General features: G+C 38.3%; 2 protein-coding genes across 2 annotated transcripts; both read right to left on the bottom strand.

Annotated features, from left to right (window-relative positions):
- Nucleotides 1-1141: 1141 nt before the first annotated feature.
- cenpa (histone H3-like centromeric protein A) lies at nt 1142-7023 on the bottom strand. The gene is made up of 5 exons (XM_086301608.1): nt 6872-7023; nt 4347-4487; nt 4064-4185; nt 2528-2602; nt 1142-1602 (listed from the first exon to the last, which is right to left on the bottom strand). The coding sequence occupies exons 2-5, from the start codon at nt 4483-4485 to the stop codon at nt 1474-1476; spliced, it is 465 nt and encodes a 154-aa protein (XP_086157734.1). The 5' UTR covers nt 4486-4487; nt 6872-7023; the 3' UTR covers nt 1142-1473.
- Nucleotides 7024-8319: 1296 nt separating this feature from the next.
- On the bottom strand, nt 8320-19939 carry psmb10 (proteasome 20S subunit beta 10). The gene is made up of 8 exons (XM_086301611.1): nt 19762-19939; nt 19528-19621; nt 19326-19423; nt 18248-18388; nt 17784-17899; nt 9461-9519; nt 9162-9313; nt 8320-8507 (listed from the first exon to the last, which is right to left on the bottom strand). Exons 1-8 carry the CDS (start codon nt 19824-19826, stop codon nt 8396-8398), a joined length of 837 nt encoding a protein of 278 aa, XP_086157737.1. The 5' UTR covers nt 19827-19939; the 3' UTR covers nt 8320-8395.
- Between the last annotated feature and the right edge of the window lie 6070 nt (nt 19940-26009).

Genomic DNA, 26009 nt, shown 5'->3' with positions numbered 1-26009 from the left:
AATCATGATCAATATCTCAGATAGGGAGGCCTCCTTTTAACATAAACTGAACTTACTGAATAATACAACAACTTAGCGGGCTTTTTTGTCATTTACAAGTTTCAGCGACTTACTCCAAAGTTCTGCAGCATGGGTTAGTTAGTGATGGGGTTCTTGTGGCACAACTCCAAAAGAAGAGCTGGCTCTTTTGGGTCCCAAATGGCTCTAAATTTAAAAAACAAACAAACATCTGTAGCCTCATATTTTATCTTTAATTGGCAAATATGAATGCTTTGTGTTTTGATAAACCCTTTTGCATTAAAATCAAATGCCTCAGCTTAGATGGGCTGATTCGGTTTCTCCTCTTAGTTAGTATCTGCTTCTTCTTTAAACTGCAGCCAGATGCTGCTTCATTTACAGTTGTCAGTCATATGAGTTTTTGCGATGCACTTGCACCGTCTCACTCACTGACTAAGGGGTAATGACATGAGAAGCAACCCTGAACCACAACACTTTTTCCAGTTTAAAAAAATGAAATATAAAGTTCACAGATTAAAAAAAACAAAACTGTAAAAATTGATACTTCATTTCATGTTGCAGGATCAAATATGAAAATATCAATATCTGATTGGATTAAATTGGTTTTCTCACTCATAGTCTTAGAGAGACCAAGACTAGTCTTCCCTGCACCTTCTTCACATATGATGGGAGGCCAACTGTGTAGATAGTTGTTAAGCTCTGAGGTTGTTTACCATAACACCAGGATCTTGTCCTGCTTCAGACAGGCTGTAAATACACTGGGGTCAGCATCCACTGACCCCACTCTGTGATGTTATATGGCCTACCACTTTGGGAATGACAGCAAAATAATTCAGGATCACAGACCACTGTTTAGCACAGTCCTCAATAATAATTATATAATTACTATATAACATCTGTCTTTCTTTTAGACCAATGACTGTCCAATAACTCCAGGGGTAACAGAAAATGAAAAGAGAAAATATTCAATAAGTGATCCTTGCTTATATCCAAGATCAAAGAAGACAGCCAGATTGCTTTGAGAGGTGAAAGCACAACTGAGAAAACCTCGTGGGTTTTTGTTTCCATTGTATGTTAAAATAAAATAATAAATTTTGTCCAAATCAAATAGATGAGGCACATGTAATAGGAAAAAAGAATATAAGTTTAATACAACGTGCAACAATATATACACATTAACAGCATATCAAATATTACAAAAAGAACAGTGATCACACGAACACATTAAATGTATTCTGCAAAGTAAAACCCCTCACTAATGTTTACAAAAAAAGCGGGGGGAATGAAAAAGCTTCTGGTTTCATTGGATGCCGTTTGTTTTAAGTCAACGTGTGAAAAGGAACCAAACCTCAACTCTCCACATTGTAGCATACAATTAGAAAACCTTTAATATAACAGTTGTAATTTAAACTAAATCAAAATGAAACAAATGTATTTCTGTTATAGGATTAAGAATTACAGATTATCCACCCCACGGATCCTCCGGGCTAGCTGAATGTCACGAGGGAATACAGTGACTCTCTTGGCGTGGATGGCACACAGGTTGGCATCTGAAAATATCAAGACGAGAAAAGCCTCTGCAGCCTGGGAGGACAAGAATGTAGAAAAGTTTGATTGGCAAGCTTTACTATGGCTTAATAGGAATATGTAATAATTACACAATATACACAATAAATAATTACATTATTTAGTTAACAAAAAGAAAGCCAAACAACACCAGCGACAAACTTGGAGAGCAATTGTTGCTGTTCAGAAGTGGGTTTATAAAAAGAGTTGTAAGGCCATTTCTAAAACAAGTCCATCAATGTACAGTGAAAAATATTATTCAGAAATGGGAAACATTCAAGGCAGTCACTAATCTTACCAGGAAATTTAACCCAAGGTCAGACTATGTAATGCTTCGAGAAACTATAAAAAACCCAGAGAGCTACATTTCACTCTTAAAAAAAGCTCCTAAAATCCTCAGTTACAGTTTGCACGTTACGTTTGAAAAAGACTGGACAACCGCATATCAGGACAAACACCTTATACCAAACAAAAGTATAACATGTAACTTTTTGCCAAAAGTATTGAACAAAGGCTGTGAATACTTATGTACATGTTTTTGTTTTTATTTTTAATAAATTTGCAAGAATTCTAAGCAAAAATTGTTCACTTTTTCATTATGAGATGTTGTGTATAATATTTTGAGGTAAAAAATGAATTCAATCCATTTTGGAATCAGGCTCAAACATGATAAAACTGTAACAAGTGAAGCACTGTGAATACTTTTCTGTCACAGTCACCTGTGTGAAAAGGGTACATAAGCTATCAACTGATCCCCACCTAATGGCAGTATGGCGATCTAAATGGCCTTATTTAAGGCAAAAAAAACCCCAAAACAAACAAAAAAAACAAACAAACACTGCACACCATCACACTTGTAATTCTAGGTAAATGTATCAAATAGACAAGTGAACATTACAAGTGTCCACAATTCATCAAAAGGCTAATGGAGATGGCGTCTTACCTCTTGGAGGGCCAGAAGAGCATAAACCTGCCATCGAAGGCTTTCTCTAGAAAAGCTTTGGCACACCTCATGAACCTAAATCAAAAGGAAGAACCAACATCTTTTTAAGAAACAGAGGCTTCAGTCACATAGAAACCCCCCCCCCACACACACACACACACAACAAACACACAAAAAACCCTCTAGACAGTGATGCTTTTTCAACACCAACTATATGAGTATGTAACTGATTTGTTAAAAAAACAAACAAACAAACAAACAAACAAAAAAAAAACACAACTGCACATGAACTCAGAAATGTTGGCACATGTCTGCCGTAGCAGTATCCCCTGAATGAGATGGTGGCCACCAGAGGTGATTACAGCTGTCAAGCTGAAGAAGGAGCACTGTTCGGACTTTGTTTGCCTGCCGGACTCCAGAGACAGCTGACAGGTCCTGACATCCCAAGCAGAGTCCAGCTCTGGTAGTAGCTGAAGCAAAAACTTGGGTGTGAGAGAAGTTCCCTGCCTGATCTTTGTGTTAACACTATTATTGCTAGCTCTTTAAAGGTGAAAAATTAGATTGCAGACACAAGCGGCAAATATGATCTTTTTTCAAAATGTGGCTGGGTTTTCAGGCTTTAGAGTTCAGTAATTTGGTTTGGTTCAGAGTAGAGCCGCTGATCCTCCACGATGAAAGAAGCCAGCTGACGCAAGCGCCTCCCAGATAAAGTATTCTTACTGGGCAGCCCAAAACCTCTGCTTTCATAGAGGCGCTCACATTTCCTACTGATCAGTAAATCAAGTGCATTTGATTAGTAACACCTGGCTGTTACTTTGTGCATAGGCCAACAATACTGGACCTGGTGAAATGTGGCTGGTATTGGACAGCACCACAGGCCCTGGTGTAATGTGGATTGCCTTAACAGGGAAAGTAAGTTCACCATTACTTCTTCCAGTTTTTTCGCAGGACTCTATGCGGTCCTGCATCATATGTACAGTCCTTCATTTGACTGTATGCATTATGCAGTTAATTTATTTTTTATTTAATAACTATTTTTTGTGCCTGCAGGTCATTGAGAGAATCGACTCTGATGGCACCAAATGCCCGAATCCTAGTCCTAGATCAGCCCCAAAGAGGACAAGACTAAAATTCCCTCGTGTCCTTCAAAGAGATTATAGACATTGAATTGTACAAAAGAATCAGCTCCTTTTATCTTGGTTCTTTTTGCTGCCAGTTTCAGCCTCAATTCTGTGAACACAGTAAAGATTATTTACATGCTATCATCGTGAGGATGGAGACATAGATTTTGTACCGGACAAGTAGATATCTATAATGGTTATTAACATTAAGACCCGAGTTAAGAGACAGAATATATGAGCATATTTGTAATTACTGTAGTTTCTCTTTCTCGTACTTCCAACAATTAAAAGGCATTGAAAAAAAAAGAACACTTCTATTGATTCAACTATAAAAATAAATAAATAAATAAATGAATAAATAAATAAAGACTCCCAGTGACTTTATCTGTGTCTGGTCTGCTGTTGTCAGACTCACCAAACGGGCAAAGGGCGCCTTTCTAAGGAGGAGATCTGTGCTTTTCTGGTACTTGCGGATCTCCATCAAAGCTCTGGTTCCTGGTCGAAATTTCCTCTTCTTGGGGGAAACAGGAGGCTGTCCTAAATCCACAAATACATTTTGTTAGCAAGACAATTAAGTAAAATCTTTGATAATCAAATAAGCCTTTGATTTTAAGTGCTGAAAAGTGTGTGTGTGGGGGGGGGGGAGCGGTCTTGCTCTCACACACACACACACAAAATAGATTAAAAGTTACTCTAACCTGGAACTCCACTGCGACTTGGGGATGTTACACTGGAGGTCCTTTGGGCTGTTACACTGGAGGTCCTTTGGGCTGGCACTTGGGGGCGCCGTTGAGGGGTTTTACCCTTCCGACGGCTGGCAGATAAATTATGACGCATTGCTACAAATGTACAGGCACAATTACAAAGGGAATAACACCAAGGTCACAATTTAACTATATCAGATTAGGGACATTACTAGAGGCACAAAAAAACAAAAAACAAAGAACAAACTTTCAAGTTTCCTTTTCAGTCAGTAACTGTACTTATTATTTTATCAGACAAGGTAAGCAGTTATTTTGTTTTCATTTTATTTAAACTTTATTTATCCAGGTAAATAAAGGTATAGAGGGAGGTATAGATTCACCCTCTCTTCTGATAAAACAGCTTAAAAGGCCTAGAAAAGATCATCAGATTACAGAAGAAAATGCTCGGTAGATTGAATGCATTTGAGACAAAATCAAAGTAAAAGGGGAAGTGTGGCTTACTTCAAATCACAGATCATTAGAAACATCAAGCTACCTTGACACATGAGAAGCAGCTCTTGTTTGCAAAGGTACTCATGCCAGTGGAATACGTCATTTTATAACTGCTTGAATGAGAAGGGAAAGCAGGACATGTGCCAATCTTATCCAAGTGTGTCAAGTCTTTTTCCCCCCCCAGACACTAACTACTTCAGCTCCATCTTCAAAAATTACTTTCTCAAGAATACACCAACAGTCAAAAGTCATTTAATGTTTTTTGTTCCTAGGATCTGCTGGAGCCATTTGCCTAGCCTAGCCTGGAGTTCACTGCTCAGATTACCACTGTTACCCTCATCGTCCACATCTTCTCGAGTTCTTCTCTCAGCCCTCAGTACCTCTCCAGCAAGTTCCTTCTTCCTGATGTTGCTGTCATTCAGTATAGCTACATCTATCACTATGGCTGTCTTCCTCTGCTATGTACAGTTGGTTAGCCATCACTAGTTTGTCCGTCTGTATCTGGAAATCCCATGGGATCTTAGCTTGGTCATTCTCGACCACACTAGGGTGGTCATTTTAACCTCGGGACTTGAATTTAAAAGATGTTCCTGTATAATATGGGTGCCTGCTAGCATTTGCACCCTGCTGTTATGTGCTGAATTGTCTCAGGGGTATCTTTACACAGCCTAAACATGGGTTCTTGCCTGGTGTGACAGACCCCTGCCTCTATGGATCTTGTACTCAAAATTAAAAGCCTTGGTAATGTTCACTTCACAGCTAGTTGCTAGCCCATACAGACCTTTGCACATCAGTGGTTCCTTCTTACATTGAGAATCCAAAGCATACATAGCTAAAGGACATCTTATAGCTTAAACGTGTACTGCACACCTGGCAGTTGGCTTGAATCCTGGTCAAATCACATTCACACCATAAACAAACCAGGAGTTCATTTGGAAACGTACAGAGACCACCTTCTCCAAAGGGTCTCTGTGGGATTACGGTGTTCACACTTGCACAAATGAACTGCAACAATTGGGAAAACAAAACAGAGTTCCATTTAAATGGACTGAATAACCCATCTGTGAAAGTACCCTAACAAATTAGTCACAAAGAATATCCTTAGAATGCATCACAAACCAAATTTTAAAAAATGGATATAATCCATTTTGGATAAAAAGCTGTTATACCATAAAATGAGGACAAAGTTATAGTTTTAAGTGGCATTGTTGTCATGCTCTGCACTGTCCCCCTTTTCTAATCTGACACAATTTCTTGTTTCTTATACAGTCTACAACATGCAATTCTGAGATCTTCTCTGGTACCTTCATTCAAGCAACTGTTTCAAATTACATTTTAGAAAAACAGAAAATTATGACACGGGCATTATAAATAATGCCTAATATAACTATGCTGGGATGCTATGTCATATTCCTGCGAAGAATCACAGCGTTTTAAAACTACTGTATACAAGGAAATTGACAAGTTGCAGTCGCTAAAATACAAGCTACGCTATATAGCTAATACATAGTGTTGCTATAATATGAGCAAACAAATTTTATTAAAATATAGAGAAAGCTAGAGATAAGACCACCTTGATATAAAATATTTGATCTATTCGATCGAACCATTGGGTCCTGTTGCAAAAACTCGTTCGGAAATGGCAATAAAAAGGTAGTGAGGATTAACAATTTCAAATGGGTGACTAACTGACATCAAATTATCCACAAGAAATTGCACGGGGAAAAAGTATGAATGCCTTGTACAATATTTAGAGCAACATTACTCGGTTTCCACAGAGACGTCTGCTAAGGTCACACATGAAGCTTAAAAATAATAACGTGTTTAGTTTTTATTATTATTATAATTATTATTTCCCCACAAAATAAAGGTTTCATGCACGACTCGTACGGCCAAATGGAACAGAAGGTCCTTGCTTTGCAGATTGTTTATCTAAATGACATGTTCTAGGAGCTATTACACGTGAACAACAACACATTCACCCTTGAAAATGTTTCATTAGAAAAGTAAAATAATAGTACACGTACCTGTTGGGTTCAACACCACTTCTCAACTTGAAATACTCGAAGCCGATATAACTACCCGAAAAGCTACAAACGCCACACACTCCAGACTGAAATTCAAATAACGCCCCCCGCTGGCTCAGCCAATCAGCTTTGATCCAGCTTGCGGGCCAGATTCTTCTTCGTCTTTTCCCGTTTCACGTATGGCTCACAACTTGCGACACACGCCTGCTGGCCTCTACTGTTTATATCCAAGTTCCGTTTGAAACTTACTGAAATGTTACCACTATAAAGCTATTCGGTAATTTTTGTTCATTGCCATTTTAGGCTAGTTAATCCAAGATGAGCAAGGTTTTGAAATTGTTGTCCAGCCGCTCACAAGTCTTTAATCAGTCTCTAAACTCTTCTGGTGTGCATAATACCAGTAAAAGAGATGTATATCTTTTATTAAAATAAAGGTAAAAATAAAATAAAATTCTTGCAGTGGTAAAGATTGAGTCGTCATACTGGTTTTGAGCTGTCCCTCTTATACTTGCCTACCAGATGTTTTCCATACAGGACAAGCCCTGTCTTAACTATTTGATACTCAAAAATTAAAGAAAACCTTTATTCTTCTTTTATAAACTATGCTCTTAGAATCAGAAAGTATGTACACAGTTTCTGCATTTAGATTTTGTTCCTTTCATTTTTGTACTGGAATCAATTTTCCAAGTATTCTGCTCAGTTTCTTTACCTAAATTATTCATTACAGAAGTGTAATCTGAAAGTGGGTGTTGTTGGGCAATTTGTATTCTTTTCTCATGACACAGCATTTGTTGCCAAGTGATCTACAAACTTGTCCCCCTGTAAACTGCATGTGGTGATGCATAAAAAAGCCATCTCACTACCTGCTTAGTAATATCTGTGTGATAAAGCTCTAAAATTGTATCCGTTTGGGACTTGGATTTTATTTCTCTTAAAATAGTTAAAGCTATTGTCGACCACTAAAATAATAATTCCTGTGTGTTTGCTGTGAATACCCTTACTGTGATCTGATCTTCCATGTACTTTTTCAGGATTCATTAAATGTTGCTCACCCACTTTTTGGATCCTTTGGTGGATATGTGTAAATCAGTGAGTGTGCATTGTCTGGAGCTCTTTAGAGATAACCCTTTGGAAGCTATTGTTAAAAGACAGAGAAGTGTGTGACATAATACTCTTCAAATTATTCAATAAATAATCAAATATATACTATAAAGCATAATGCTGTGACATTATAAAGCTCAGCAATTATCAATGCATGAAAATAAGATTTTATTGTGTTTTCACAGACCAGTAGGTCACCAAAAGTGATTTTTAATAAATTCCTTAATAATTCTTTAGACAACGGATCATGTTCTGCTATATATAGTTTTTTTTAGTAAGAAAAAGAAATAGTTACCATCTTCCAGTATTTTTCAGCAGTAGTCACTAAATAAATTTGCGAACACTAATCATTTAACAAGGTTTTTTTTATTCATCCTATTCTACTGAATACATTTTATTCTAGCTGAAAAATGCTGCTGAATTTCATTCAGTGTCCATAATCTGAACAGATTCATTGACCACATCCAGGGACAGGGGTGTCACAGTTTTGGTCAGGACAGCGGTGGTCCCAGTCTTATACCTGTACTGCCCTTCTCTGAAAAGAAAAGACAGAGAGAGAGAGAAAATGTAACGCATTAGATTTATCTAATTGGATTTGGATTAGATATTTCCTAAAGAAGAAAAACTGTCAGGTCAGTTTCAGATTTATCCACACATTCTATTTTATTTAGGACAAAAGTTAAATAAAAAGTTAAGCTGAAAAGAAGCCGTTTACTGTGCTCCTCTGAGTACAAGCAAAGTAGGAATAATTCTGGTTTGAGTGACACTTCTTTTGGGATAATCTTGAGGAGTTTTACATGTTTGATGTTAAGCAGATATGTTTGTAGTGACTGTCAAATGTCAAGAAAATCTGACCAAACTAATAACGGCCTCAATGCCCAACTTCTTCCAGTGATTCAGGAAAAGTTTTCTGCATAGCATCTACAGTTTTGCTTTTCTATGAAAAGCAGGTGGACAAGCAGAAGTTTAAAAATTGTGATTAACTTTAAACTTTGGTGTTAAATCGCATTGGTTTAACTGCTTTGTTACTCTTGCTGCTATTGTTGATGCCTATATTAAGCAGAATTTAGTGATCATATTAGTCTTTTTGTCCTTTATGAAAATGCCCATGTGAGTGCTCTGATTATGTGACCAGCAGATTAACAAACAAAAAAACACAAATTAACAGTGTAATAGAATAATGGCTCACCTTTTTCCCTTCGTTGTGGGCTTGTCATAGCCACGCAAATATTCCACTCCAGCTTCAGTGATGACACACAAGTCGACGTTACTGCCTGAACCCAGGTCACAGAAAATCCCTGCAGCGATGGCATCTCGTACTAGCTGCTTCGCCTCTTCCAACTGAAGACATGTTATTAAATTTCATTCAATTTATATGTCTTTCCGATTCTGTGGACATTATTACTTCAATTTGTTTATTCTTAAAGATTTGACTCTTTATTTAATTACCTACAGTATGTCATAAGAGGGAACATGACAATGCCTTACCTCCATATTTGGTTTGAACCTGTCCTCAAATACAGAGACAGCAGCTGCTGCTCCAGATCCTAAAATCAGAGCCAAACATTGTTATTATTACTATTACTGTCACTGTCTGTTGCTAGGCAAAAGTATTTTCATGTTAATAATAATTTATGACTGAAAGTTGGAATGCTGTATGAAGTATTAAAAAAACAGGATGCAACGAGCTGAAAAAATGATTTGTATAAACTAAGAACATGTATAATTTTAAGAAATATATTATAATTTTTAATGGAGCAACACATCACAAAATGATAGATTCAGAATGCAGTTTAGCATCGTCTTGCTGAAATATGCAAGACCTTTAAAAAACATCATCTGGATGGCGCTTTCCAGATGTACAAACTACCAATCCCATCAGAGATGCAGCCTTTATAAACGAGATAGATAGAATAATGTTTTTCAAACATGTAAATATATGTAAAATAACAAGAGATAAGAAAAACTTAAAAACATCAAGTTTTCATGAATATCTCTATGTCTACACAATGTTTATGCTCATAAAGGAGTAGGGTGAAGTTTACACTTTTTCTGTTCCTTCCGCCTTATTTCAAATTCCATTATTTACAAATCAATATTCACAAGTCGACATTATATGATCCACACATGTTTGACTGTATACAAGTCTAGACTCATATACAACACATAAACATACACACACACAAAAATTTCAGCTTGTAAACCAAAACACTCTTGCCTCAGTCTATGAATTTGAGGACAAGGCTTCAACAGAACACAATGAGAGGAAATTTCCTATATTCACGCAATTTATCATTTATTAAACAATCACATGAATTTTTGTATTGATGTCTTTTTCTTAACTTCATTTGTACAGGAGTTCCACACACTAACTGTTGTGACTGTAATGCTGTGACATTTTACATTAGTCCTAACTGCTTGCTGAACATAAGGATTCTTCCCAGGTTATGAGTATTTGGTCTTATCTGGAAAAAGTTCTGAATGTTGTGTGGCAAAGTTTACTTGCTGCTTTGTACATTGTACGGTTCTGAGGTCACCCAAATCCTTAAATCTGAGAATATTCAGTTTAATAAAAAGTGGATTTGATGGTTCTCTTGAGGTGGTTTTATTTATTATCCTTATTGCTCTTTTTTGCAGAATTGGATGGGTGTGTGCTTTATGCGTGTTTCCCCACACGTCCACACAATATGTCATGTACGGGAGTATCATAGAACAATAAAGAGTATATAATGCATTTGATTTATACGATCCTTAACCTTGTAGAGAATTGCCAGAGAATTGCCATGTTATTTATTGTCAGTTTACTATTGGTAGAATATGTGTGATTCCCAAATATTATGAATTTTGTTCTACTCAGGTTCAATATTAATTTATTATAGTCAAACCAGGTCTTCAGATTATTTAGTTCATTTTCTAGTTCATTCAGAAGTTGTTCCAAGTTACTTCCACGGCACAGTAATTTTGTATCGTCTGCAAATAATATTATTTTCAAAGACTTTGAAATTGCACACATCTCATTAATGTACAATATGAAAAGCAGTGGCCCCAAAACTGACAGCATATTCTTTGATTTCAATAGCAGTTGTTACTGTATCTATAAACTTCATTAACGTATGTGTTGTGGTGCTTTTGCATCTAATCTGCTATTCATTGTTTTTTGTGATAAACTCATACAATCTATTTTAAAAAATATTTTTCCAGTATCTTAGAGAACTGTGGTATTAAAGAGATGGGCTGATGGTTTGCGAGAATATGTTTATCTCCAGCTTTATATATTGGAACTAACTTTGCAATTTTCATCTCAGGGAATACACCATTCTGTTATGACAGATTACAAATGTAGGTAAATGGTTTCACAATACATCCAATAATACCTTTATTTCAATTCATAACAATGCCATCACAGTCAGTTAGTTAATTTTTTGGAGTTAAAGGATGTAGCTACATAAATAATTTCCTCTTCATCTACTCCCCTTATAAACATTGAGTTTGCTACATTAATAGTTTTAGTTTTAGGAGCATGTCCAGCTTTTACAATTCCTTAAGCCAAGACAGGATCAAAATCAAGAAAAAAGTCATTAAAACCATTTGCAATTTCTTTTATGTCACTGATCATTGTATTTTGTATTTGCAAGTTATTTTGATATTCTAATCCCTTAGTTCCTTTATTTACAATGTTATTTAGTATTGTCCACATGTTTTTCATGTTATTCTTATTTTCATCTAAAACTTTACTGTAGTCATTTCTTTTGCTGCTTCTTATAATTTTTATCAATTTATTCTTATACCTCTTATAAGTTTGTTCAGCTTCTATTGTTCTTTAAAAAAATAAAATTATACAACAGAGTTTTCAAATGCCACGTCAACATCTTGAACATAGATGTTACTCCAGTCTTGGCTGTTGAGGCGGCAAATTGCTTCTTGTGTTTTATGTCTAATTAATTTCTTATTAGGTTCACATCTGTTAATCCTGGCATAGTTCTGTAATGTTGCAAAAACTGGTAGATGGTAACATATGTCATTTATTATTAATCCACTTAAAACATTCCTGTCAACAGCATTAGTGAAAATATTATCGATAAGTGTAGAAGTTATCGGTTATTCAGGCTATTCTTGTTGGACGGGAGATTGAGGGATAAAGACATAATGCTAGACATTGTATGTGTGATGGCTGCACTTACAGCCACACAGTGGTAATGGCCACCATATTAGCGTAAAGGCTTATACATAACACTGCATTCACATTTGTCTTTAAATATAGGAATTAATTTACAGGACAATGAATAACTGGTTTTGGTTTAGAATTAATTAACATATCCACATAACACTGCATTCTAAAATAAGTGCGCACATTTTAGTTTTAGTTAAGTATGATTAATCTTTGATTTTTGAGTTACCTTAGTTGCAGCTGCTCCAGTCCCTTGATTGAGGAGCCAAGAGGTGGAAAAGGGGCGGAGCAAGCCTTGATGGAAAACTGCAAATTTGCTCATTCCATAACTCGGGACCATGGGGGGGAATTGGAGTTCGTTATGTTAGTTTCAGTTAGGTTTTTTGTGTGTTTTACCCCTTGTGTTTTTTGTGGACTGATCAGCCACTATTTAAGTTTCCCCTTTGTCTTGTTAAGTTAGGTCAGTTTGTTTGAGTTATCAGTATTGTTTGTTAACTTTGAGCAGAGTTCTGCAATTTTGACCTCTTTTATGGGCCCAAGACTTTGATTCTTTTTGAATGATTTCCTTCGCTGCTGGGCCATCACAGTATGAATGAAATTAGTGATGGTGCTGTTCGCAGTTCGATTCAACAAATCTATATTGAAATCAACACAAATAAATGTCATTTTCTTGCTGTTAACAGGATTATACTTGTTCATCTAAACTGTAATTCTAATGAATGTACTCAGCTTGAATCTGTATGACGCAAGCAGGGAGAGAGGAATAACAAATATTTGTGTAAAAATGTAGGGTGCAAATGTAAAAAAATAGATAATAAAGTACAAATATGTTTGTTACTTCCTACCTCTGGAAGACAGTCATTTCTGGAAGTCTTCCTGTGCATATGTAGTGTATAAACATGTAGTTTATACTGTGATGAGCTATTCAAAGTCTTCACAGTTTTATGAGGAACAAACACTGACCTGACTCATTTAAACATTAAAGAGGAACCTAAAGGGATGAATCTGTTTTATGTCTATACATATAAAAGACAGAAAACATACCAAAGAACCTATTTTAAATTGTATCATTAAGAACTTTGTTACTACCAGCCTGCAGTTTATACAGGATCACCCCAAGCAAGTCACCCCAAGGCTGTTTTTTATTGTGAGGTAAAGACCCTACAGTATTAGAAAGAAAGGAATTGGTGAGGAGTTTTAAAAAAAAAAAAAAAAAAAAAAAAAAAATATATATATATATATATATATATATATATATATATATATATATATATATATATATATATATATATATTTAACAGGAACAGGAACAAAAGCCCAGCAGAACCAGGCTCAAGGAGGTGCAGTTATGTGCTGAGGTCATTTGAGGTAAGGGGGAAAGGAAGAGAACAGAGAGAGGAAGAACACAAAAGGCAAACTACAGGAGAAGCCAGAGTTTATTAATTGCTAATGATTAAATACAGTGGTGGTGTATAAATACACGAGAGTGAAAGGAGATGAGTGAAGAAGAAATGCTTAAGCCTATTGCAGCATTACTAAAGGAGGATTTAGGGTCACCTGATCGAGCTCTAATATTAGGTTTTGTCGAAAATGAGAGTTTTGAACCTAATCTTAAAAGTAAAGAGGGTTACTGTCTCACGAATCCAAAATGGGAGCTACTCCATTCATACTGGCAGCTCCTCAAATGAGCCCTCCCAGCAAGTAAAATTATTAAATTTGGAATGAAGAGAATGAATTGGTGCTTCAGGACTGCTTTGATGCTACAAACTGGAGTGTGTTTAAGACTGCTGCCCTGAGAGAGCACAGTTCTGTGAATTTAGAGGAATAGCCAGTATGCATCAGTGGTTACCACTGATGCATACTGGCTTCCCTGGTTACCATCAGAGAAGCCAAGAGCCAGTACAGACTGAAGCTGGAAGGATATTACAACAACTCAGATTCCAGATTCATGTGGCAGGGCCTGCAATACATCATTGATTTCCAGCAGAGGAAAAGCAGGGTCACAGTCAGCTGCAACACATTACCAGACGAGCCGAATGAGCTCTACGCTGGCTTCGACACCTTCAACACCAACCAACACGGAGGCATTCTATCAGCAGAGGCGGCACAGAGCTCTTTGAGGGTCTGCTCTTCAGAGCTGGCTGATGTTTTTACAGACATTTTCAATTTGTCCGTCACCCAGTCAGCTGTGCCTACATGCTTCAAGTCCGCCACCATAGTGCCCTTTCCCCAAGAGAAACAACATAACCTGCTTGAATGACTATTGCCCCATCGCACTCACTTCAGTTGTGCTTTGAGAGGATAGTCATGACCCATATCAAAGAAGCCATCCCAGACACATTACACCCTCTGCAATTTGCATATCAGAAGAATCGTTCTACTGAAGACACTGTTAATGCAGTCATCCACACAGCCCTCTCACACCTCAAAAATAAGGACACCTATGTTTGAATGCTGTTTATAGACCTTAGTTTAGCATTGAACACTGTCATCCCAAACAGACTGGTGTGAAAGCTCTCTACTTTTCGACTGACACCCCCCCTCTGAAGCTGGGTCCTGGACTTCCTCACAGGCAGACATCAGACACAAACCAAGTACTCCCCAAGGCTGTGTTCTCAGTGTTCTCTGTGTTCTCAGTTCACTCCTGTACACCCTCTTCACCTACGACTCTGTCCTCTCCCAGCAACACCTAAGTTCGCTGACAGCACAACCTTCATCAGGCTCACTGGTGAAGAGGAGACTGCTGGTATTCTCAGCTGGTATTCTGGTGCCTGGAAAATAGTCTCTCCTTAAATGCTGAGAAGGGTATGATGATTATTATTACAATTATTATTGTTGTCTGGGTCTACTTTGCTAGCGAGAGACAGAGAGTTGTTGAAAGGCTGCTCCAACAGAAATTATTGTTTCGGAGAAAAACACGAACACAGTGTACAGTCGAGTCTTAATGGCTTACTTACAACTGGGCTACACTGCCCATGAGGCTACATTCTTTAGAGCTATGCCTGTAACATTCTGCCTATTGCCTTCATATTAAATAATTTTTTGAACAATAATTTTTAAAAATATTTCTTCACGTCATTATGCGGGCCGCAAGTAGAGGTGACATGGGCCGCAATTTTGAGACCCAGGCATTAGAGCCTCTTAATGCGTGTTTTCTTTAGGGTTCCACCGGCGTGGAATTACCAAAAATAGAGAGGGCATAGCCTAACATATGAAACAGGAAAAGACCGCCGTGTAATCCCGTTATTTCAACAATGTAACTGTATTCTGAATACCACCTTTTTAAATGGTAACTGTAACGGAATACAGTTACTCATATTTTGTATTTTAAATTCAAACATGTATTCCGTTACTCCCCAACTCTGTTGACTGATTATTGACCCGAGGATGAGGAGAGGCCAGCACACCGCACTATACATCAACGGGACTCAGGTGGAGAGGGTGAAGACCTTCTAATTCCTCTACAGGTGCACAGTGGAGAGTATCCCGACAAACTCCATCATAGTATGGGAACAGCACCACTCAGGACAGGAAAGCTCTCCAGCGTGTCATTAAACGGCACAATTCATCTGTGGAGTACCCTTCCCACCACTACAGGACATTTACAACACTTGGGTCAGGAAAAGGGCACACAACATCATCAAGCACCGCACCACCCCACAGCACACATTGTTCTCACTCCTGCCATCTGGCAAATGCTACAGGAGTGTGAAAGCAAGGACAACCAGACTAACAAACAGTTTCAATCCAAAGGCTATCAGGCTACTGAATTACTGACTTATGACCTGTAATTTGCAATTTTGTACAGTTGTATACAACATAACACAACTTCAGACACTATCAACATTTTAATACCACATACTCTGTATATATTACCACTGTGACAGTGTTGCAACTACTTGCAATTTAAATTCTGACTACACCTACACATAAGCTACAAGTGCTACAAACTTGTACTTGTTTTACTTTATTTATTATTTTCAATGCTATATTCTATGCTCAGAGTTAAGTTTAGTCTTTATTTTTATTTTTATTTTATGTTTGTTTTTATTTAGTTGTGTGAAGGGAACCTGCAAAGTAAGAATTCCATTGCTCTGCTTAACCACTTGAATCTCTTGAATCTTTCACAGGAGTTGGGCCTAGAAGCTGAAGGCTCTGTTACCCATTCTATTTTTGAAAACTATAGAATATGGCAAAATGGTAAATTGTTATTGTACATGTACAACGAAATTGTGTACAGTGAGGAACTACACTAAGCCTACAGTATAAGTGTTGTGTTGGGATAGTAAGGTAGTATCAAGTCTCTAAGATATGAGTTTTGGAATATACTTCCAGAAGCTTGGAGAGCATGAAAGCTACTTAAAGACATTACAAGAAAGCTTGCCTAAGAGAGGTCAGATTGTGTTGTAAAATAAAGGTGGTCATCCCAAATATTAACTTTAAGCTTGTTAGACTTGTGCAGGGGCAGCATTGTTGCCGTACAACAAGAAGGTCCACGGCAACTCCAGCATCTGGGCCTTTCTGTCTGGAGTTTGCATGCAGTTTGAATCAATGCGAGTTCTCTCTGGGTAATATCTCCCACAGTGCAAACACATGCAGTTAGTGGGGTTAGGTTAATTGGTAATTCTAAATCGCCTGTAGGTGTGTATGGTATATGAGTGTGAATGGTTGTCTGTCTCTGCCTGTAAGCACTGCAAAAGACTAGCAACCTGTCCACGGTGTACCCAGCCTCTTGTACTATGGCGGCTGAGATAAATTCCAGCCCCGCAAGATAGATAGATGGATGGGTGGAATTGTCCAAACTCTACATTTCCCTTATATACTGTACTTGCATATGTGTTTCCACATTTCAAAATTACCGTTTCTATTTGCTACTTTCATAGCAAAATAAAAAGCAATAACAGGTGCCTCAAGACTTTTGCACAGTACTGTTTTTATCATAAAGTAGTAAAACATCTCAGTTTAGGCATTTGGTATGTTTATAATATGTTATATGGTCAATAAAATATTAATTTATGAGATTTGCAAACTGCTGGATTCTGTCTGTGAAGGTTCTCAGTCATCCAGGTCATCGTAGTCTAAAGAGCTTGGAAAGAAAAGCATCTGGACTTGTTTAAGTTGCTTGAAGACGTTGCACCTCTGTCTGCCATCTATAATCCAGTTTTGAGAACCCTTCCTAGATGCCTTAACGCCCACTCACATCCTGGGCCATCTAACCTCAGGAAATCACATGATAGGATGGGGCCAGGTTTCACAATGAGCTCACCCGAAACTCTGGCTGATTGTGACCCACACCTGTTTTCACACCTCGGCTCATATGATTAGGTAGAGGATCATCAGGGGGTCCTTTGTCCCTCTTTGGGGGGGAAACTCCCACTGGGTTTATATCTGGGACTCTCCACCATTTGACCCTTAGAACCGAAGAAGCTACTCAGATGAGAGGTGAAACGTCTTCAAGCAACTTAAACAAGTCCAGAGGCTTTTCTTTCCAAGCTCCGTAGACTGGTGGATTCTGTTTTTTTATTGATGTTTTAAACCAAGTTCCAACTTTTAAAATTATTTGATTTTTCTTCTAGAAAACTCTTAGACACCTGCCACAGCATTCTGCACATATAGTAGACAGTACCCTAAACATATACATACCCATGGTGAGAAAAGGCAGTTTGTCATAAGAGCCATGAGGGTAAACACTGTACAGGTGAGCTCCAGTCACATCAACTCCTCCAACAATCAGAGATGACCCCACGTGACCCTGGTACCTGACAAATCAAACAGATGGCATTACCACAACATCCAGCTTTTTTTGTTAGAGGAATACGGAGCACATCCTCCAAAATGTGCACATGTGAATAAGCAACAAAACAAAAACAATAGAGTACAGAGACAATGAGGGTACACGAATGCTTATCGCTCCAGCAAGCCCTAGTTCAGAAGCTAATGATAGAAAATTATCCAATTTAAATTTTAGTAAAATAATAGTGTGTAACCCTTGTTTATTTTCCCATAATAAGTTAGCTTTACCCAACCATAGCAGCTCTATGCCCGACAATTTGAATATTGCTTGTTTAGCATCCAACTATTAGTTACTTATGCTCTATTGCTCTCACCTGAACAGCATTTGTTTGAGCTGTCTGGTAACCATAGCAACAAGTGGGGGTCGCCCAGTGTTGAGCATGTGAAGTTCCACATTGGATGACATGATTTGTGTAGTTATCTCTGCATCTGCAGCAACACCAGCTCCACAGCAGCTACAAAACATACAAAAAAAATTGTTAGACAAGTCAAACAATAACCCGTTTGACGAACATGGCATAAGTATCTCTGCTTAGCCTTTGACGCATAAAGAAAAAAAGCCACATTTTTGTACTTTTGTACATTTTTATGCATTTTTTAATTTCTTTTGTTTTGGAGATACATGGCAGAACGGTATACCATGTATTGCCTCAAGTCTTATTATCCCTCTCTGTTTTTATTCTTCTTTGTCTCTTTGTTTTTTGTGTTTTTAAGAGAGAAGGAGAGAGATCTGAAGAAAGTAAATAAGCCATATAGTTGCTGAATCTGTCCTCATTTTGAAAATTAAGTCTGTCCTCCGAAGTAGACCCTTGCCTCAGCAAGTATAAGTGTCAGTATAACAATGCATCCATAGTGTCTATAGCTGTCCATGTGTATGACACCCAGGAAGGTGCCAGTTTGCTCTGATGATGTGTGGTGCATCTCCTGCCCTGGAACTGGAGAAGCATCAGACAAGGGGCACCAGGAGACAAGGAGGAGGAGACATGAGAACTAAGGAGGCATTGGCCAAGTCAGGAACTGAAAAGTCATCAGCAATTTTGAAGAAAAAAATTAAATGTTAGCAATAGTATTTGCATTCTAGCTATTGGAATGTTTTTCTCTGAAGAGAGAATGATGGCAGAATCAGCACTAGACGAGCAGATAGGGGCCACAAGAGGTAGACTTTGGAATGTGACCATTTAGTTTGTAAGCTGATTCAGGCAGATGGCTGGCTGATGGGCCATACTGGTTTAAATCTTGACATCAGGAAAGAAATCAAGAAACTGAATAAAATGAAGCTGGCATGCTAGGAGCCTTGCCGCCATCGGGGGTCTTGTTTTCTAGTGAGAGCTATCTTCAAAGTGAGTGAGGAGTCAATTCGACTTGTCCTGTAAAATTAATGAGTAAACTTACTAGATTTTTGGAGCAATGTAGTGAATTTTCATGCAGTTTTTGTCAGCCACAACCATGTCATCTGTAGCTCTGGTATCTGCTCCCAAGATGACTCCATCCTAACACCACAAAAAGGAAATATAAAAGTTAACACACTTTAAATGATAATTCAGCTTCCTAGTGTATTACTAGTGTTGTCCAACCACTGATGATTAATCCAAACCTTGTATACAATTCCAGCAATGGTGGTGCCTGTCTTCCTGGCATTAGGAGCTTTGTAACCAGCCTGAGACAAATTAGACTCCAGCACGGCATTCCTGGTAATGACACGGCAGAGAAAAGGGAAGACAGAGAGCCTCATATTAGTGTGAAATCGCTAATCTTTTTTTTTTTTTTTGTTCCGCCATTAATGTCGTAAAGCCGTTTTTGTAAACGCTGTTAAATCCAGTTTGTGTACCTGCGGCTGTTCTCAAAAGAGAAACCTCCCGGCTGAAGCGCAAAGGAATTCAGACTGTGCAGCATATTAGGTGCTGATTCTAAAGTAAAAGACTAAAAATCAAAGAAAACCCTTGTCGCGGTGCGTCAGTTTGTGTAGGTGCTTCTCAGAAGTTTTCGCTTTTACTTTCACTTCTCAGAACAAGTCCCGCCTTACCCGCTGTAAAAAAATATCCACATCCGTCTGACATTTGCTCTTTTCTCTTATCTGTTCTCGTTGTTTATTGTTATTCGTTCTAAACAATTATTCATTTCCATGAAAAATGTGTTCAAAGAATAGTAAAGATATATGAGTTTTGTTAATTTGTTAACACGAATAATCTCATAAACCACTAAAATTAACTTCTGAATTACATTGGTAATGTTTCTTTGCAGTGTATTAAACGTTACCTGCAAAGATGGAACCTGCTCCCGGAGGCTTAAACTGGCTTAAAGTGGCAGTTTAAGTGAGGCATCAGGATGAAACCTTTAGTCTGGGTTTAGTCTTTTTCTCCTCGCTTTTTTTTTTTTTTTTAAATGTTAAGGCCTAGATATCTATTGTAGACTATCTTTTCACCATTAGTGGTCAAGAACTGAACTGGAATTCAAAAAATAAAATAGCGTTATGGCACCTTCAGTAGGTTATTAAATCTGTCAGTTTAACTGTCTAAGATATTTTTTAATGTACTGCAGGCTGGCGACAATAACAAACGGACATCAGTCTCCTTACACCCTAAACATATCCCTTTTTTTCTCCTCGTGTCATGGCGCAGATGTTTACGTTGGGCTTGTAACATAGTTAAAAAGGTTCAAGTAGCCTTTTTGTTTGTACTGATACATAAAGAAAGTTCTGCCAACAAAATAAAAATAAATAAATAAATAAATAAATAAATAAATACAGCTAAATAGGACAATGTCACCATCTAGTGTCAAAAGTCATCCCGCACTGACTAGAAATGGCAAATGACTGTGGATAATCCTCAGCGTGATGAAGGATTAACGTTAGTGGTGTGATACGATGTTGGTATTCGCCCTAAACCAGGGCCAGGGTCATTACTGCCAATGCCAATACTGATATAGATACTTTTAAATTCAATTCAATTCACTTTTATTTATACTGGTTGATTGGTGCTGCGGCACTGATGCGGATGCTGTACCAGTATGTTGTGGTGAAGAAAAAGCGCTTATGTATGGAAAGATTTTCACGGACACAATACATACTCAACTCTACTGCTCCAGCCACAGATGCATTTTCCTTACAAATGTGGGGCCATTTAAGGAGACATAAACAGGCTTTAAACAGTGTGAGATTTACTGGGAACAAGCATTGTTACAACAAGGAAATCATCAACCAAACATAAGTGTCTAAAATTTTTGTACTAAGTTTATTTGGCCAATCTGCACAGCTTTATGTTGTGTCACATATATCATTTCAGAAAGGGCTCTGTAATACACTTGAAATGGGCCGCACGTTGGAACAGAGAGTAGCAATGTGGCTCTGAAACAAGTATTAGTAGAGAAATACTTAAATATATCTTTTGATATATGTACAGCGGTGCCACTGAAGCAGATAAGGATGCTCAGCTCACAGCTGACTCACAGTTCAAGATGAAGGCAAACATAGAGAATCAAGGCTGAGATGGTTTGGACATGTACAGAGGATGTTGAAGGTTGAGCTGCAAGGTGCGAGTAGAAAAAGAAGACAGAAGAAGAGGAGGTTAGGGTGAGTGTGAGACCTAACAGGACCTAAAATTAATTAGTAAAAAAAAAATCTTGATCAGTCGGTTTATTTGTTTATTTATTTTTGCATGAAGAAATTAATGATAGTTTGCTACCTACTACAGACACATGGCTGTCTGTGATGACACCTCAAAGGAGATGTTTCTTTTTTGTCTGTTGTTTTTTTCCAGCCTTGTGTCTGTTGTGTTTGTTGGTGTCAATTTTGTCTGTCATATCATTGTTTTTCTGCTCAGTTTCTGTATGTTATTCTTTACAGAAGAAAATTGATGGTTTCTTACTCCACCTCTACCTTTGAAATGAAGTGATGGTTAAAGCTCTTCCTATTGTCTTTGTAAATTGGCAGCAGATTTGGCAGCTAATGCTTCCCAAATGATTAGGGAAGACTAGCTTCACTACCTAAAGAATTACAATTCTCTGAGAATGTATATGCCCCCTTCCTGATTTCTGACATTTTTGCCTTGTTTTGAGATCTTTTAGCCTAATGTTGTTCATGAGACTAAAATCATCTCACTGTGGTAATGTAAATATAATATGGCCAATATTATATGTATTGTCAGATTATCATGATATAACAGCAGTGAGCTTGAACTCTGGGTCAAAGATTCAAGTTGCAGTTATTTATATTTCCTATTACCGTAAATCTTCACTCAAAGACAAGTATCTGTGACAGTATAGATGTATTATATATAAGAGACAAATATTGTTTGTTTAATATGTTGGCATTACTAAATTTGGCTCAATGCTTACAGATGTCACGGGGTGAAACGGGACAAGTTATTTAGAGTTTTATTGTGCATGTTTTGCAATGTTTTATCTGTTTTAATATTTTAATATTGTATATTGGGTTTGTTTGTATGAGCTTTATTGCATGTTTTTATCTTATTTAAATTGAACACCTGTCCTGGAAAGACTCCGCCCCTACCTGATAATAAACTGTTCACACCTGCGAGAGATCCCAGAGAGGCCAATAAGAGGGCCTGGCAGACCAAAGGAAGCGGTTCGACCGAGAGGCAAGAGAGGACTGAAGCATGAAGGCACCCATGAGTGTCACGGGAACCGACGAGAGCCTGGAGTGACACGGAGGCTTAAGAGATGGGGCCTGAGAGGCCTGACGTGAGGTTTTAAGATAATTTACAGAGTGACATATAAGGCGGCTAGAGTTGGCTAATGGAGGACCAGCGCGCGGAGGACCAGCGCGCAGAGGCACCAGCGCGCGGAGGACAGACAGCACCAGCGCACAGAGGACCAGCGCACAGGGCACCAGCGCAGAGAGTGACAGTACCAGCGGGGAGAGCGGAGACAGCACCAGCGGAAGGCACGGGACGGCTGTGTGGCTTTGCAGTTTTAAAGAAGCGGCGGGCGGAGTTGAGAGCTCTGCCCACCCGGGGTAAGTCTTCGACTTATCCCCTTTTATTGAATAAAAAAACTGCCGGAAGAATAGTGACTGCCGCTCCTCCCTTTCTCTAGCATATATCAAGACGCGAATACGGAAAGGAAGGAGAGGACTCCGCTGGGTTTCCCTTTTACTTCGCTGGATTTCTTAACTCCCTGGGACTTTTATGCTGTGGTGGATCCCACTGGACTTTTAATGTTGTGTTTTATTGATTTTTATTGTGTTATCCCTTGGCCAAGGTTGTTTTAATTTATCTTACATTTTTAACTATTTAAATATAATAAATTATATTTTAATTCTACAGTTTTTTAATCGTGTGCTTTCCCTTGGCGGCTCCACTGCTCTGTCCGTTTGGAGGAAGGTTTCCTTCCTTTAAAAAAACGACACTGTGGAAACAAAATCAGCACTTCCGCTCCGTTACACATACATGTGTAAAAAGAAAATGTACGAGCTGTGAAAACTGTTTCTGACAAAATGAAGAGTAGACTGATATATTAAATATTCCTTTATTGTGTGAGAAAATCAGACCATGTCATAACTGCTTTAAGTCATACAGAATAGATATCAGAGCCTTAAACAGGATGACTTCTGCTAAATCGCTGCAGGGCACTGAAGCTGGTTTTATGCATAAAACCGGAATAGTGTATGGGGAAGGCCAAGTTTGCGGCCTACAGGAAGCGGTGTCTGAAAAGGGCTGGGAAAATCATCAAAGACCCCAGTCACCCACCACATGGACTCTTCACCCTCCTGCCCTCTGGGAGGCGCTACAGGAGCCTCCGGACTAAGACCACCAGGTACCGGAACAGCTTCTTCCCCACAGCTGTCAGACTCCTGAACTCTGCCTCCTGACATCTGACCCACGTTAACACATGGACTGAACATACACACACCCACAATGGACAACCGTACCCTCAAACACACAATAACATGGACTGAACCACCACTCACAACCACTAGCACTTTATATAGCCTCTGTAGGAATTATATCTCACTTATCTTAACTGCACTACTGTATAGCTCTGTGTAAATAATCATTCTGTACATTCGATAATTTTTAACCCTACAACTGTTTACAACTTGCATAGTTCCCATTTCTGTATAGCTGTATATCTCAGATTTCTGTAAAGTTATTTATTTCATATTCTGTATAGTTTTTCATAATTATATCCTGTACATAGCTGGTACTCACTACAGCCTGTACATACTTATAGTTATAGAATATTCACAACATACTTCATACCGTGTACATTATAACATACCATAATAGACCCATTTCTGTAATATACTCACATATCTATATTATTGCTAATATATATTGTAATATATCTATATCACTAAAGCACTTCTGGATGGATGCAAACTGCATTTCGTTGCCCTGTGCATGTGCAATGACAAAGTTGAATTCTATTCTATTCTATTCTAAATGGGTCAAACTGGGCAGAAAGTACACAAACACATAACATCCTCATAGAATATGATGTAACATATAGATCAACTTACCTCAGAATATATAAAGCATATAAACAATTACAGCAATATGATGCAACAAACACAGCAGTGCTACTAATCCAAAATACTCAAAGCTTCATAGAACTGAAACAAACATTTGTTATTCTGCTGCTGATACATACTTTAGGTTTCTGAATATTAAACTTGTTTCTGCCTTTCATAGTGTGTAACTTGAAGGCCCTGAGTACTTTCTCCCACACTGAAAACACTGGAATGATAACATTATTTGAACATTACCTAATAAGACTGATTCAGGGCAGACAATTAGTTATGTTAAACTTTTCTAGTAGTCCTTCACAAACAGGGAACAGTCTGTCTATTCTCTCCATCTGTCAGCTGCTGCTGGCTCTTCCTCCTCCTCTTCCTCACACACTGCTGAGTTTGTCCTGGTGGATCATCAGGGGTGCGAAGCCTCACAGATGATGCGCAGCAGTGGGTCCCTCAGTCTGTCCTCACTCTGGACACTTGCAGTTGTCACACATGGAAATCAAATGTGTGATAAGCTGCAGGATTCAAACACAAGTGTAACTTATAAACACATGTTCATACTTTTATTCCACAATCAGAGAAAAAGAAACAGAGAGAGAGTGCAGGACAGACAGACAGGTGACAGTCTCGGGTGTACACACTGCTACAAAACAGCACAAGAGAAGGAGGATTTAGTGTTTGTGTTATTAGGAGTGCTAAACAAGAAGAGTTCCCAGATGGTACAGTGGACACATGTGTGACTCCTGTGATTAAAGCATCTTTCTTTCAGCTTAACGAGTGAACCGTCAGCTCGTTCAAACACACGTTAAAATCCGTTTGGCTCGACACCACCGAACAGAGGCAGCAATATAACATAGCTAACATTAACAGTGCAGTGAATCCTGCTTGTGCAGTGATATTCAGGACTGCAAACCGAGCAGCATCACTCGGCTTGTTGTGTTTGTGAATATATGACTGACTTTAATTATCCATAAAATCATCACATTCTCTGTAAGATTAAGGTCGACTATTGGTCGTCGCGTGGCGGTGACATAATCGCACTTAAAATGCGTACTTCAAGCGTGCAGACCCTGAATTGGGACACAGCCAGTGTTTCTTAGTTCTTTCATGTCCCTGCACTAAGTCTTGCTTATAGTCGTCTCAGTGGTCATTGTCGTAGTTTTCGCTGTTCTTAGTTTCTCCAGTTTAGGTTTTGGTTTAGGTAGCCACAGTCCCTGCTGTTTTGTTATGCCTTTGTATCAGCCCACAATACAGGCTCGCCTTTTTTTTAAAGTTCAGTTCTGCCTCCTCGCCTGTGTCTGCTCCTGGGTCCTCCATTCTCTCTCCACTCGGTCTGCAGGGCAGACCGTGACAATGGGGTGGAGGATATCTAGAGGGCTGTGATAGAAAAGGATGTTAGCGGCAGATAGAGGCTGATGTGGCGACCTTTATAGGGAGCAGCTGAAAGAAGAATTAGAAAAAATGCACTCTGGGATTAACACACAAGTCACCACCTGATACACATTGAGACATCCTTTAGAATGGGCAGAGCAAGAACTCTTGCTCTTCATTTGATTCGTACTTTGAAATATAACTACTTTTTTTCAACATTTCACAACTCC

Source organism: Aulonocara sp. 'chitande type north' Nkhata Bay, linkage group LG7 (genome assembly GCF_057382095.1).
Source record: "Aulonocara sp. 'chitande type north' Nkhata Bay isolate Kocher_YH1m ecotype deep benthic linkage group LG7, A_spYH_male_GT1.1, whole genome shotgun sequence".
Lineage (NCBI taxonomy): Eukaryota > Metazoa > Chordata > Actinopteri > Cichliformes > Cichlidae > Aulonocara > Aulonocara sp. 'chitande type north' Nkhata Bay.
This window is presented reverse-complemented; position numbering and strand designations above follow the sequence as displayed.

Bases quoted from the DNA above. Each gene is read 5' to 3' on its own strand.
- cenpa (XM_086301608.1), bottom strand. From the start codon at position 4,485: ATGCGTCATAATTTATCTGCCAGCCGTCGGAAGGGTAAAACCCCTCAA. The intron at 2,603-4,063 runs GTGAGTCTGACA...CTTTTGATTTAG, and splicing joins AGGCGCCCTTTGCCCGTTTG to GTTCATGAGGTGTGCCAAAG. The intron at 1,603-2,527 runs GTAAGACGCCAT...TTGTCCTCCCAG, and splicing joins CTCTTCTGGCCCTCCAAGAG to GCTGCAGAGGCTTTTCTCGT.
- psmb10 (XM_086301611.1), bottom strand. From the start codon at position 19,826: ATGCTGCACAGTCTGAATTCCTTTGCGCTTCAGCCGGGAGGTTTCTCT. The intron at 19,424-19,527 runs GTTTGGATTAAT...TTGTGGTGTTAG, and splicing joins TTGCTGGAATTGTATACAAG to GATGGAGTCATCTTGGGAGC. The intron at 8,508-9,161 runs GTGAGCCATTAT...TTTTCTTTTCAG, and splicing joins CCCACAACGAAGGGAAAAAG to AGAAGGGCAGTACAGGTATA.